The sequence below is a fragment of the Salvelinus namaycush genome, chromosome 9 (genome assembly GCF_016432855.1).
Source record: "Salvelinus namaycush isolate Seneca chromosome 9, SaNama_1.0, whole genome shotgun sequence".
In the NCBI taxonomy this organism is placed as follows: Eukaryota; Metazoa; Chordata; class Actinopteri; order Salmoniformes; family Salmonidae; genus Salvelinus; species Salvelinus namaycush.
This window is the reverse complement of record NC_052315.1, coordinates 53351602-53367426: the sequence shown is the minus strand read 5'-3', so window position 1 is coordinate 53367426 and position 15825 is coordinate 53351602. Positions and strand designations below refer to the sequence as shown.

The 15825-nt window shown below is 43.7% G+C and overlaps 1 protein-coding gene across 1 annotated transcript in view; it reads right to left on the bottom strand.

Annotated features, from left to right (window-relative positions):
* The window catches only part of LOC120054194 (membrane-associated guanylate kinase, WW and PDZ domain-containing protein 2-like), a 285181-nt gene extending 275655 nt beyond the window's left edge, over positions 1 to 9526 (bottom strand). The window contains exon 1 of the mRNA XM_039001646.1: positions 9095 to 9526. Within this exon, the coding sequence (XP_038857574.1) occupies positions 9095 to 9392 (298 nt within the window). The 5' untranslated portion in view covers positions 9393 to 9526. The remainder of the gene's footprint in view (positions 1 to 9094) is intronic.
* Between the last annotated feature and the right edge of the window lie 6299 nt (positions 9527 to 15825).

The following is a 15825-nucleotide window of genomic DNA, read 5'->3' as shown; positions in this document are numbered from 1 at the left end:
GGGAGACCAGCACAGGTATTGAACCAGCATCTGCAACAACACAGCTTGCACTGCTATGCAGTGTCTTAGACCGTTGCGCCACTCAGGCCCTGTACAATGTGACTGGTCGGCAGTGGCCTACAGTACTACATTAAGAACAAAATAATCCTAACAAAATAAAATAATACAAACCTTAGTGTTTTAGTAAGTAATACTGAAGTTGTGCACAATTATCAGTTTCTATTTAGGTTTATGTCGCCCATTCATTGTCAGTTAGGGGCTCCCGAGGGACGCAATGGTCTAAGACACTGCATCTCAGTGCAAGAGGTGCATCACATCCGGCCGTGATTGTGAGTCCCATTGGCCCAGCGTCGTCTGGATTTGGCCAGGGAAGGCCGTCATTGTAAATAAGAATTTGTTCTTAACTGACTTGCCTAGTTAAAAAAAGGTTAAAAAATGTAATAAAAAGGTAGAGACACAGTAGGATCCAAAAGCATAATCAGTGCTCTAACTCCCCCTTGTGGTGGTCTGGAGCAATGAAGTAGTGACGCAGGGTACCGTACTAAACCACAAATTACCTCTAAATCCCGGAGCATAATCGCACAACTTTTAGTGGCACAACCACTGTAGGTAACTAAAATAACCTCATTCAATCTAGCTAATTTCCAATTCATACAAAATTGGTTGACTACAGAGGTAGCAAAAGTGTACTTCAATGCAATGATACTCCCCCACGTAACATACTGCTTGACCAGTTTGGCCCAAGATTGCTGTACAACATTAAAACCCATTCAGTCGGTCTACAAACAGGCTCTCAAAGTACTTGATAGAAAGCCCATTAGCCATTATCACTGTTACATCCTCAGAAAGCATGAGCTCCTGAGTTGGGAAAATCTTGTGCAAAACACTGACGCATGTCTTGTATTCAAGATCCTAAATGGCCTGGCTCCTCCTCCACTTAGTACTTTTGTACTAAGAAAACCCAAACCCATGGCAGCAGATCCACAAGGTCTGCCATGAGAGGTGACTGTATAGTTCCTTGAAGGAAAAGCACCTTTAGTCAATCTGCTTTCTCTGTGAGAGCTTCCCATGTCTGGAACACACTGCCATCTCTCTCACACTCACACACAGCCATCTTCTCACACTCACACACACACAAAGCCATCTCACACACACAAAAACATAAAGACATGGACAAAGGCCATGTGTATTGCTGCTTTCCATGTTATCTGTAGCTTGTGAGGTGTGTAAACACTGTTGATTTTATGTATTGTATTTTATGTATTTGTTTTGTTGCTATTTATACTATTGCTCTGTCTGCGTGCTACGTGTTGCACTGCATGTGCTCACTGCACATTGTATGTCTGTATTGTTATTGTCATTGTTTTTAAATCACCTGCCCAGGGACTGCGGTTGAAAATTAGCTGTCTGGCTAAAACCGTCACTTTTACTGAAACGTTGATTAATGTAAAAATACAAATAAACTAAAACTCATGTATAGCCAGTTAGAATTGTAATGGCTTAGCAGATAGTATTTTCTTATTATCAGTATTTACCTGGCTAAAAGAGAAGGAATATAACATCTATTGTTTATAGGAAACTCATTCAACAATTCTAGTTGAAGTTGTATGGAGAAAGGACTGGGGGGGGGCGAAATATACTTCTTCCATCGGCAAAGAAACTCAAAAGGGGTGATGATATTAATTCACAAATATTTTGATCTGAATATGCAAATTGTTCAAACAGATCATCAAGGTAGATGGATTCATTTAAATATGTTATTGAACCATAAACAAATTTTGCTCATTAATCTATACGTTCCAAATAATGATGACCCAAGCTTCTTTGAAAATACAAATAATAATTTATCAAGCAATACAAGACTATTGTCATGGTGGGAGATTTAAATACCTCAATGGAATGTAAAATAAATCACACTACAAACTATCACCCTTATGCACTTCAGGAAATCACAAATATCATGGATATAATGGAACTAGTGGATATATGGAGGCTTAAATATCTTAACCTAGTGACATATACATGGCAGAGGCTCAACCAAGCTAGTCGTCTTGACTACTTTCTTATGACATTTTCGCTGGCTCCAAAAGTTTAAAAAGTATTGATAGGGAAAAGAATGCGGTCAGACCATCAAATAATTGGCATATACATTACTCTTACAGAATTTCCACATGGGCAAGGGTATTGGAAATTGAATCGAAGCCTATTGGATGAAAACTTGTTTTTAACCAGGACAGAATAATTTAGAAATTACTTTTTCCCGATAGGTACAGCAGATGCCATTATTGTATGGGACACTTTTAAAATGTGCCTTTAGAGGCCATGCAATTCAATACTCATCTTAAAAGAAAAGCAATTTAAGTCCAAATAATTAATATTAAGAAAGGAAAAAAAGAGGGACTAACAGTACAGATAGATAGCAACAAAAACAGTATCATAGAGGCACAGAATACGTTAGAGGAAAAACAAAGAAATGGAGGAAATTATTCAAGAAAGATTAAGTGTAATATATTATAAAAATAATGCGAACTGGATGGAATATGGGGGGAAAAATGCACCACTTTTTTTCTTCAACATAGAAATGCTACCAAAAAGGATTTACAGAAACAAATGACGGAAACTGAGGAAGCAAAGCATATGTTTCCGTTTCAGTCTCCTCCATCTCGACCAACCGAAGTTAATTGTAAGGATTTTTTCCCTATTACTAATGTAAATTTAACAGCTGTACAGAAAGACTCATGTGAAGGCCAAAATACAGGGAAGGGACTTCTTGATGAAACTAAAGCCTTTAAGTAAGGGAAACCTCCAGGGTTGGATGGTAAATCAGTTTGATGTACTCACGAGGACCGTTATTAGCATGTTTTAACCACTCCTTTAAAAATGGTAGATTATCAGATACTCAACAATAAAGTCTGATTTCATTATTACTGAAACAGGACCCAAGTGTTAAATATAAAGATCCAGTCCATTAAAAAAATTGGAGGCCCCTTACACTTCAGTGTCGTGATGCAAAAAAAATTGCAATGTGCAAACGCATAGAATTTAAAAAAGGTATTGGCAGATATTATTCATCCTAATCAGACAGGTTTTTTACATGGACGATACATTGGAAACATTATAAGACAAGTACTGGAAACTCTAGAACACAATGAAAAAATAAAATCGGGGAAACCAGGCCTGGTATTCACAGCTGACTTTGAAAAGGCTATACAAATGCTGGCACTATTTTAATTTTGAAGAATCTAGATACACAATGGGTTAAAGTTATGTATAGTAACCCTAGGTGTAAAATAGTAAATAATGGCTACTTCTAAGAAAGTATTCAAATGTCAAGAGGAGTAAAACAAGGTTGTCCACTATCGGCATATCTATTTATTATGCCCATCGAAATGTTAGCTATTAAAATTAGATCCAGCAATAACATCAAAGGCCTAGAAATCCAGAGCTTAAAAACAAAAGGTGTCATTGTACGCTGATAAATCATGTTTTTTTCTTTTAAATCCTAAATTTGGATCCCTCCACAGCCTCGTAGATGACATTGATACTTTTTCCTAATCTCTCTGGATGTCACGCCCTGGCCTTAGTATTCTTTGTTTTCTTTATTATTTTTGGTTAGGTCAGGGTGTGACAAGGGTGATATGTTTTTTGTCCTGTCTAGGGTTTTTGTATGTTAATGGGGTGTCACCAGTCTAGGTGTTTTGTATGTCTATGGTTGCCTAGATTGGTTCTCAATTAGAGGCAGCTGTTTATCGTTGTCTCTGATTGGGAACCATATTTAGGCAGCCATATTCCTTGAGTATTTCGTGGGTGATTGTCTATGGTTAGTTGCCTGTGTCAGCACTATTATTATATAGCTTCACGTTCATTTTGTTGTTTTTTTATAGTTCGTTCAGTGTTCTTTCTTCATTAAAGAAGATGTACTCAAATCACGCTGCACTTTGGTCTCATCACTATAACGAACGTGACAGTCACCCACCAACCAAGGACCAAGCAGCGTGGTATCGGGCAGCAGCGAGTTCTGGACTCCTGGACATGGGAGGAGATTTTGGACTGAAAAGGACCCTGGGCACAGGCTGGGGAATATCGCCGCCCCAAGGCAGAGCTGGAGGCAGCGAAAGCTGAGCGGTGGCGATATGAGGAGGCAGCACGGCAACGCGACAGGCACGAGAGGCAGCCCCGAAATATTTTGGGGGGGAGGCACACGGGGCGTGTGGCAGAGTCAGGTTGGAGACCTGAGCCCACTCCTCGTGCTTATTGGAAGCAGCGCGTTACTGGTCAAGCACCGTGTTATGCGGTTAAGTGCACGGTGTCGCCAGTACGCGCCCATAGCCCGGTGCGCTATAGGACAACCCCCCGAAATTGTCATGCGAGTGTGGGCATCCAGCCAGGGCGTATTGTGCAGGCTCAGCATGTCTGGTCTCCGGTACGCCATTTCGGTCCAGGGTATCCTGCGCCGGCTCTGCGTGCTGTGTCTCCGGGGCGCTGGGAGGGTGCAGTGCGTCCTATGCCTGCGCTCCGCTCGTGCCGGGCGAATGTGGGAATTGAGCCTAAGGGAGAGGTGGGCGTAGTATGCACCAGATCTCCAGTGCTCACTCACAGCCCGGTTCAACCTGTGCCTGCACTCTGGAGGGTCCGGGCTAGAGTAGTCATCCAGCCTGGGGGAGTGGTGCCAAGGCTGCGCACCAGAGCTCCCCCACAGCCCGGTCCTTCCGGTGCCTCCTCCAAGCACCAGGCCTCCTGTAGGTCTCCCCAGCCTGGTGGGTCCTGTGGCAGCCCCACGCACCAGGCTGTCTCTCCGTCTCCTCCCTCCAGGTTCTCTCTCCAGGCTCCGTCTGTCCTGAGCCGCCTGAGCAGCCCGTCTGTCCTGAGCCGCCTGAGCCGCCCGTCTGTCCTGAGCCGCCTGAGCTGCCCGTCTGTCCTGAGCCGCCCGTCTGTCCTGAGCCGCCTGAGCCGCCCGTCTGTCCTGAGCCGCCTGAGCCGCCCGTCAGTCAGGAGCCGCCTGAGCCGCCCGTCAGTCAGGAGCCGCCTGAGCCGCCCGTCAGTCAGGAGCCGCCTGAGCCGCCCGTCAGTCAGGAGCCGCCTGAGCCGCCCGTCAGTCAGGAGCCGCCAGAGTCTCCCTCCAGTCCGGATCCGCCAGAGTCTCCCTCCAGTCCGGATCCGCCAGAGTCTCCCTTCAGTCCGGATCCGCCAGAGTCTCCCTCCAGTCCGGATCCGCCAGAGTCTCCCTCCAGTCCGGATCTGCCAGAGTCTCCCTCCAGTCCAGAGGCGCCAGAGCCGCCCGTCAGTCCAGAGGCGCCACTCACTCCAGACTCAACCATCAGTCCAGTGGCGTCCTCTAGTCCGGGGTCGGTGGTGAGGGTTCCCGCTCCAGAGACATTACGTAAGTGGGCCGAGTCAGAAGTGGAGCGGGGTCCACGTCCCTCACCAGAACCACCACCGCGGAGTTATGCCCACCCAGACCCTCCCATATAGGCTTAGGTGTGCGGCCGGGAGTCCGCACCTTTGGGGGGGGGGGGGTACTGTCACGCCCTGACCTTAGTATTCTTTGTTTTCTTTATTATTTTTGGTTAGGTCAGGGTGTGACAAGGGTGATATATGTTTTTTTCCTGTCTAGGGTTTTTGTATGTTTATGGGGTTGTTACTAGTCTAGGTGTTTTGTATGTCTATGGTTGCCTAGATTGGTTCTCAATTAGAGGCAGCTGTTTATCGTTGACTCTGATTGGGAACCATATTTAGGCAGCCATATTCCTTGAGTATTTCGTGGGTGATTGTCTATGGTTAGTTGCCTGTGTCAGCACTATTATTATATAGCTTCATGTTCATTTTGTTGTTTTTGTATAGTTCGTTCAGTGTTCTTTCTTCATTAAAGAAGATGTACTCAAATCACGCTGCGCTTTGGTCTCATCACTATAACGAATGTGACACTGGATTACAAACAAAAAAGGTTTACCAATAAAATGGTCTGCCGGTGAAGTGACATACTCGGTATTCATATCCCGAAAGAAAGAAATTCTCACTATAATACATTTTAATAGAAAGTTGACAAAAATAGATAAGATCTTGCTACCACGGAAATTAAAATACCTGTCTATTTGATGAAAAAAGCAGATTTCTTTAGTCATATCCCAGTTGACCTATTTGCTTATGGCCTTGCCTACACCTAGTGATTTAAAAAAAATTATATGAGCAAAAAATATTCATTTTTTGGGGGGAAAGGCAAGCCAGACAAAATTAAAAACGGGCCTATTTATATAATGAGGGCAGAATTATAAAATATTAAAGCATAAGACCTCTCACTAAGGGCGTCAGTCATACAAAAAGTATACTTCAATCCAAACTGGTTCTCTAGCAGATTAGTAGGAATATCTCACCCCATGCTCAAGAATGGCCTTTTTCCCCTTTATTCACACTATAACCTCTCACTTTTGGTTATTTGAAAATGAAATGAACTCCAAAATATCGCTATTTTTCAAACAAGATATAGAAAGTTGGTTGCAATTTCAGTTTAATCCACCAGAAAAGAGAACAAATATTACAACAAATATTATGGCTAATCTAAAATGTACAAATTGATTAAAAAATATATATATATATATATATATATATATATATATATATATATATATATATATATATATATATATATATATATATATATATATATTGGGATATATATTTTTTTTAAAGGTATAATCTTTGTAAATTATATCATGAGTAGGACTGGTGGCGTTATGTCACACATGCGCCTACCAAAAATATATGGAAACGTCTGGTCTACTCAAAATTACAACCAACTAATTTCAGCATTACCACCCAAATGGAAGAGGCAACTGGAAGGGGGAGAAAGTAAGGAACTTGTCTGTCGGCCCTGCATTAAAAACCAAAATTGGCTAAATTGTGATAAATAAAGAAATATACCAGTTTCATTTAAGGACCAAAAAATAATAATCAGCTTGGCTACTACATGATTCCATGTGTTATTTCATAGTTTTGATGTCTTCACTATGATTTTACAACGTAGAAAATAGTCAAAATAAAGAAAAACCCTGGAATGACTAGGTGTGTCCAAACTTTTGACTGGTATATGGAGGACACAACCATCCCAGCTCTGCAAATGTTGCTGTCAATAGACAACATCAAAAAAACACCCTGAGTGCATCAGACATGAAACATCAATACAAATGTAAAAACAGCAACAACAAAAAATAGATAAACAAGTTCTGACTTCTTACGAGGTCGTCCTTTCATTATAGGATAGAGACTTGTTGCTGCACCAATCAAAGCAGTGGGGCGTGGTCAAAACCACTCATCTTGGAGCGATGGAAAGCAGGGTTCCAAAATACAATCATACCCACGCAATTTTACCATTTATAAAATATTTGTTATGCAGACTAGCTAAAAAATAAGTGAAACTTCAAATTATTCAATAGATTATGATAGTTTGGTGCTTAAGTTTAAAACGTAAATTTGCACCCCCTATTTTAATTTGCTCCATGGCTCAGACGGTGAAGTGTAGGCTACGGCAAAAAAAGTTGTTTGGCTCAGTCACGACTTGAGAGGAGGAAGAACTTTGCAGGTGTTTCTGACTGGGTAACATTGCAATAAAACCCAGCCCCGAAAAGAAACGTAGACTGAAAAGTATTAGCATGTCATATCATAAGGGAAAACGCATGACATTGGCACTGAAAATATCTGAAGTCATCACTTCAGGTTTCCCACTTCAACCCCAAATATATCATACTGATTAAAACGATTGACTTAAATCGTTCTGCAACTTCATGGGGGAAGCTATGGGAATCGTCTTTCTACTGAAAAAAAGGGAATTGCCGTGCTTCTAGGAAATGAGCTGTTTTTTTAAGGCTCTCTGCCCCATGGCAAAACTAGTAGAATTGCATTACATTTGTTATAAAATTGCACAATTTTCTCTCTGACCCATGACAAAATGTGTAGAATTGCAGGAAACTCCTTCGTCAAGAGAGGGGCCACTAAAACGTTCTGCTAGAAGATTGGGGGGCCCCCCAACCAAATCTCACTTAGGGCCCCCAAAAGGCTGAGTGAGAATGTGACATGATATCCTTAGTTGATATTGACTGCTAAAATGAATGACTTTCATCTCAAAATGCAGTTTTAAAAAATGCAGTTGATTTCTGTATCTTATGTTTTAAAAAAGCATCATCGTTTAATGGCTGTAATGACAGGCTATCTATGTGCAGAGATTGTGAGCGCATGTTTACATGTATTCACGAGCATGTGCTGGGGGGTGGGGGACGCAAACTTTTAACCACTCCTTTTTAGGGGGTCACGGGTCAAAAGGTTTGAGAGCCACTGAGCTAGCAAACGGACCGCTGATTTGCTGTACAGCTATATAATTGGGTGCAGCGCAAACGTCAAATTATAGGGAGAGAGGATTGCCATAACTAAATATGCAGCTCCAAAAATTCACTATCTACTTTGCAAGCTCACCAGCAATAAATGGGGCACCAAGCAACAATTACTAGCATAGGCCTACTGGTCTTTTGGCATGTAAAAAATGCTTGATATTAATAATTGACTTAATTTGAAACTAATTATTACATAATCAAAATGTATTTGTAGACAAAATAATAAAAAGGGCTGTCTGGTAGCATTGAAGTCAGTGCATGTATAGATTTGTGACTTGACTTGCTCTTAGAATGCACAACTTGGGACTTGACCAGTTCGACTTGGGACTCAACTTGAGACTCAGACCTTGTGACTTGCTTGTTAGTAGAATAACAGTGATTTGGTCCCACCTCTGGTAGTAGTAGTGCATGTCAACATCAGAGGTGACCCCATAACAAAATGTGCACCTACGCCCTTCTGGGTATAACACTGGGGTAAATCCTGTATGGAAATGCGCCAATGGACACTATTTCTCTTCCATTTGAGTGACATAGTTTGCGATAGGCCTACCCATTGACGACACATATATAGGCTATTTCTGATGAGTAGACATACATAAAATAGGCTACAACCAGACAGATGGCTCCTTATCTGTCGCTGTGTGGCGGCGGCTCACACACACTCATTCAATGTTCATGCTTTTACGCCTTTGGCCCCGTCTGGCATACCTCACCTTGTTTGACACATTTGAAGCGGATCGGATCTTTGCAGTGTTTGATGACAGCCAGAACATCCCGGGTGGTGAGCCCGGCCACCGGCGTGTCGTTGACCTCCAGCAGCAACTCATCCTGGGCCAGCTTGCCGCTCTGGACGGTCTCTTTTCCTTGTTTCACCTCCCCGAAGTAGGGGAACTGCCCAATCTCCGCGCCCCCCTTCAGCTCGAAGCCAAATTCTCCCTCTATGCTCCTGGTGACGACCGCTTCGTGGACTTTGTTGGTCCAGTGATTTTTCTTCGTCAGACTCTTGGACATCGTTGAGCGAGTATCACCAAACCGGGGCGCCCATCCGATAGCCTATCGTCTCATCCCGGCCTTTGTGTCATACAGATCGGCTCCCACCAGCTCAGAGCGCACACGGTAGCTCCATCACCGATGCACGCCGGGTGTAGTATCCGTCTAGCACGCAGCGCGTTCAGGTAGGGGGTCTGCAGTACAGCTCGGTGGAGAATCAGGCCGTCACACACACACACACAGGCAAGACACAGAAGATAGGCTACTAGCGGGTGAACCGGATGTGAAGTCTGGAGAAGGGGAGATTAATGGTTCGGAGAGGAGAGGAGGGATGGATGGAAAGGAAAAAAATAGAGTCGCAGATGAATGTTCTTTAGTCTGCACCGCCAGATTGCTCATAGCGCATAGACCAGTTGAGATTGAGCAGGCGCAGATTTAAAGCAACAAGCATCAAATCGTTTATTTCGTCGTCGTCCTCTTCCACCACAAACGTTTTCCATGTATTATTATGCTATTGCAGTAAAAAAAAAGGGGGGGAAAAGCATCTGATGTCGGCTGTCTGACTTGTCTCCGATAGCTGCAATACACACCACGAGTGTCTAATGGTCTGTGCTCAGTCAGTTAAAAGGTAGTGTATCCTAAATTGCCAACATAAAGTATTCACACCCCATTACCTTTTCAAGATGTTGTTGTGTTACAGCCTGAATGTAAAGTGGATTCAATTAAGATTGAGTGTCATTGGCCTACACACAATATTTAGGCTTGCCATAATGTCAAAATGGAATTGTGTTTTTAGAATTGAAATGAAAAGCTGAATAAGTATAAGTCAATAAGTATTCAACCCCTTTATGGCAAGCCTAAATAAGGTCAGGAGTAAAAAGTCTAATTAACAAGTGACATAATACGTTAAATGGGCTTACTCTGTATGCAGTAATAGTGTAACATGCTTTTTTGAATGACTACCTCATCTTTGTACCCCACACATACAATTATCAAGGAACCTAAGTCGAGCAGTGAATTTCAAACACAGCTTCAACCATAAAGACCAGGGAGGTTTTCCAATGCCTTTCAAAAAAGGGCACCTATTGGTAGATGGCAAAAAATAAAGTAGGCATTGTATCCCTTTGCGCATGGTTAAGTTATTAATTACACTTTGGATGGTGTATCAATACACCCAGTCACTACAAACATACAGGCGTCCTTCTTAACTCAGTTGCCGGGGAGGAAGGACACTCAAGGATTTCACCATGAGGCCAATGGTGACTTCAAAACAGTTACATGTCATATGGCTGTGATAGGAGAAAACTGAGGATGGATCAACAACATTATACAATAGTTACTTCAAGGGCTGTTGCGGTCACGACATTTAGACAGGTCTAAAGAAGCATGATATGAAGAAAATGTAGTTTATTTCAGAAGAACAGCATAGCATACTCTGAGTTGTCCTTATGTTAGGTCCTGATCTGGCTATGCCAAATGGCTGTGGGCAACACTAGTTTGAATAACAAACAAGATTTGATTAGAATTCCGTGGAAATATTTTATAGTATGAGGAATGCAATTGAACAAAGCTGAATAAAATAGAGAGGATATTTTCTGCGCACATACGGCTATTCTGTGTTGAACGGTTAACAAAGAAATGGGTATTCCTATTATTATTATTTTTATTTTTATTTTTTATTTCACCTTTATTTAACCAGGTAGGCTAGTTGAGAACAAGTTCTCATTTGCAACTGCGACCTGGCCAAGATAAAACATAGCAGTGTGAACAGACAACAACACAGAGTTACACATGGAGTAAACAATAAACAAGTCAATAACATGGTAGAAAAAAAGAGAATCTATATACAATGTGTGCAAAAGGCATGAGGAGGTAGGCAATAAATCGAATAATTACAATTTAGCAGATTAACACTGGAGTGATAAATAATCAGATGATCATGTGCAAGTAGAGATACTGGTGTGCAAAAGAGCAGAAAAGTAAATAAATAAAAGCAGTATGGGGGGTGAGGCAGGTAAATTGGGTGGGCTATATACCGATGGACTAGAGTCTAGAGACTAGAGACTAGAGTACAGCTGCAGCGATCGGTAAGCTGCTCGGATAGCAGATGTTTAAAGTTGTTGAGGGAGATAAAAGTCTCCAACTTCAGAGATTTTTGCAATTCGTTCCAGTCGCAGGCAGCAGAGAACTGGAAGGAAAGGCGTCCAAATGAGGTTTTGGCTTTAGGGATGATCAGTGAGATACACCTGCTGGAGCGCGTGCTACGGGTGGGTGTAGCCATCGTGACCAGTGAACTGAGATAAGGCGGCACTTTACCTAGCATAGCCTTGTAGATGACCTGGAGCCAGTGGGTCTGACGACGAACATGTAGCGAGGGCCAGCCGACTAGGGCATGGTGGGTCGTATAAGGTGCTTTAGTAACAAAACGGATGGCACTGTGATAAACTGCATCCAGTTTGCTGAGTAGAGTATTGGAAGCTATTTTGTAGATGACATCGCCGAAGTCGAGGATCGGTAGGATAGTCAGTTTTACTAGGGTAAGTTTGGCGGCGTGAGTGAAGGAGGCTTTGTTGCGAAATAGAAAGCCGACTCTAGATTTGATTTTGGATTGGAGATGTTTGATATGAGTCTGGAAGGAGAGTTTGCAGTCTAGCCAGACACCTAGGTACTTATAGATGTCCACATATTCTAGGTCGGAACCGTCCAGGGTGGTGATGCTAGTCGGGCGTGCGGGTGCAGGCAGCGAACGGTTGAAAAGCATGCATTTGGTTTTACTAGCGTTTAAGAGCAGTTGGAGGCCACGGAAGGAGTGTTGTATGGCATTGAAGCTCGTTTGGAGGTTAGATAGCACAGTGTCCAAGGAAGGGCCAGAAGTATACAGAATGGTGTCGTCTGCGTAGAGGTGGATCAGGGAATCGCCCGCAGCAAGAGCAACATCATTGATATATACAGAGAAAAGAGTCGGCCCGAGAATTGAACCCTGTGGTACCCCCATAGAGACTGCCAGAGGACCGGACAACATGCCCTCCGATTTGACACACTGAACTCTGTCTGCAAAGTAGTTGGTGAACCAGGCAAGGCAGTCATTAGAAAAACCGAGGCTACTGAGTCTGCCGATAAGAATATGGTGATTGACAGAGTCGAAAGCCTTGACCAGGTCGATGAAGACGGCTGCACAGTAATGTCTTTTATCGATGGCGGTTATGATATCGTTTAGTACCTTGAGCATGGCTGAGGTGCACCCGTGACCGGCTCGGAAACCGGATTGCACAGCGGAGAAGGTACGGTGGGATTCGAGATGGTCAGTGATCTGTTTGTTGGCGGCGGACAGTTTCAGAAATAGGGGGTCCAGATTGTCAAGCCCAGCTGATTTGTATGGGTCCAGGTTTTCCAGCTCTTTCAGAACATCTGCTATCTGGATATGGGTAAAGGAGAAGCTGGGGAGGCTTGGGCGAGTAGCAGCGGGGGGGGGGGGGGCGGGGCTGTTGGCCAAGGTTGGAGTCGCCAGGAGGAAGGCATGGCCAGCCATTGAGAAATGCTTGTTGAAGTTTTCGATTATCACGGATTTATCGGTGGTGACCGTGTTACCTAGCCTCAGTGCAGTGGGCAGCTGGAAGAAGGTGCTCTTGTTCTCCATGGACTTTACAGTATCCCAGAACTTTTTGGAGTTAGAGCTACAGGATGCAAATTTCTGCTTGAAAAAGCTGGCCTTTGCTTTCCTGACTGACTGCGTGTATTGGTTCCTGACTTCCCTGAACAGTTGCATATCGCGGGGGCTCTTCGATGCTATTGCAGTTCGCCACAGGATGTTTTTGTGCTGGTCGAGGGCAGTCAGGTCTGGAGTGAACCAAGGGCTATATCTGTTCTTAGTTCTGCATTTTTTGAACGGAGCATGCTTGTCTAATATGGTGAGGAAGTAACTTTTAAAGAATGACCAGGCATCCTCAACTGACGGGATGAGGTCAATATCCTTCCAGGGTACCCGGGCCAGGTCGATTAGAAAGGCCTGCTCGCAGAAGTGTTTTAGGGAGCGTTTGACAGTGATGAGCGGTGGTCGTTTGACCGCGGACCCGTAGCGGATACAGGCAATGAGGCAGTGATCGCTGAGATCTTGATTGAAGACAGCAGAGGTGTATTTGGAGGGCAAGTTGGTCAGGATAATGTCTATTAGGGTGCCCATGTTTACGGATTTAGGGTTGTACCTGGTGGGTTCCTTGATGATTTGTGTGAGATTGAGGGCATCAAGCTTAGATTGTAGGACTGCAGGGGTGTTAAGCATATCCCAGTTTAGGTCACCTAACAGAACAAACTCTGAAGCTAGATGGGGAGCGATCAATTCACAGATGGTGTCCAGGGCTGTTTGGGCATAGACCTGGAAAGTATGACAGAACTTTGCAGGCTATCTCTGCAGTAGATTGCAACTCCTCCCCCTTTGGCAGTTCTATCTTGACGGAAAGTGTTATAGTTGGGTATGGAAATCTCAGAATTTTTGGTGGCCTTCCTAAGCCAGGATTCAGACACGGCAAGGACATCAGGGTTGGCAGCGTGTGCTAAAGCGGTGAGTAAGACAAACTTAGGGAGGAGGCTTCTGATGTTGACATGCATGAGGCCAAGGCTTTTTTGATCACAGAAGTCAACAAATGAGGGTGCCTGGGGACATGCAGGGCCTGGGTTTACCTCCACATCACCCGAGGAACAGAGGAGTAGTAGGATGAGGGTGCGGCTAAAGGCTATCAAAACTGGTCGCCTAGAGCGTTGGGGACAAGGAATAAAAGGAGCAGATTTATGGGCGTGGTAGAATAGATTCTGGGCATAATGTGCAGACAGGGGTATGGTGGGGCACGGGTACAGCGGAGGCAAGCCCAGGCACTGGGTGATGATAAGAGAGGTTGTATCTCTGGACATGCTGGTCTCAATGGGTGAGGTCACCGCATGTGTGGGAGGTGGGACAAAGGAGGTATCAGAGGTACGGAGAGTGGAACTACGGGGTCCATTGCAAACCAAAACAATGATAACTAGCCTGAACAACAGTATACAAGGCATATTGATATTTGAGAGAGACATACAGTAAGGCATAAAGTGATTGCAGGTCTTGATTGGGAGAGCTAGCTAAAACAACAGGTGAGATAACAGCAGCTAGTCAGCTAACACAGCAACAGCAGGTAAAAATGGCGACGACTAGGCAGAGAGGGTCGGATTAACTACACACAGAGCCTGAGTTAAAACACATGCTTATGCTTAATTTAGAGTTATGAATGTAACTTTAGTTGCTCTACCAACGTTGGGAGAGAGAATACAGTAGACGGCACACGTCAAAAAGTGATTGATGAGGTATTTTATGGGTCACGTGGTTATGCCCATATATGTACATCCTGTCCTTCCGTTCTCACGCTATCGAGTGAGTGTTTATGTAACCTGGTAGTGCATTTGTTTATGTTAAAGCTGTCATGATGATTGATGTGTAGTGACCTGGTTGAACTACCTGGTGTAGTGACCTGGTTGAAATGTTTGAACATTTGAAAGAGTATGGCCCCTGTTCCAGTGAACTTTTGTATATGAAACAGTAATGTCTGGGGTGTAGGTCAGCCGGAGTATAAGTAAGAGCTGTGAACACTACGACCGACCTCGAGAGATGAACACTAAAGAAGAAATTAAACATGTCTCCTAGACAAATTGTAGGTGTATTGTGTTCCTCGTGTCAAGAACACAATGACAAAACCATCGAAGACATTCTTTGTGATGCCCCTGATTGTTTTAATGGAGTGCTGGATATGAGTGACGGCCATATGGGTTACATTTTCAAACCGGACGATTCAACTGTGAAGATTTTCACAAACAGTGGCCACAGCACCCTATTTCAAACAAGAGCAGGGAGTTTTTCTCCTGCGCTGCGAATGAGAGAATGGCTTAAGATACAGCTTGCGCTATGCCAGATCGAACAGGCCCTGAGTGGGACAACACTCCCTGGGTACGCACTGGAAGGAAATCTGCGGGCGAGATGATTTGAAAGCCATAGGAATCTCTTCAGTTGCATATAGTCCAGACTCCAAAGTGACAATTTTAGGTTGCGCCGAATTCGATAGTTCAAATGCCACCAAATCAGTTAGTTCGTATGTATTTTCAAAAGCCTGCACGGAGGTCAACTATTTTGTGCCCGTCTTTAGCTTTAGGTTGGCCGATTATCATACAAATCAAATCAAATGTATTTATATAGCCCTTCTTACATCAGCTGATATATCAAAGTGCTGTACAGAAACCCAGCCTAAAACCCCAAACAGCAAGCAATGCAGGTGTAGAAGCACGGTGGCTAGGAAAAACTCCCTAGAAAGGCCAAAACCTAGGTAGAAACCTAGAGTGGAACCAGGCTATGAGGTGTGGCCAGTTCTCTTCTGGCTGTGCCAGGTGGAGATTATAACAGAACATGGCCAAGATGATAAAATGTTCATAAATTATC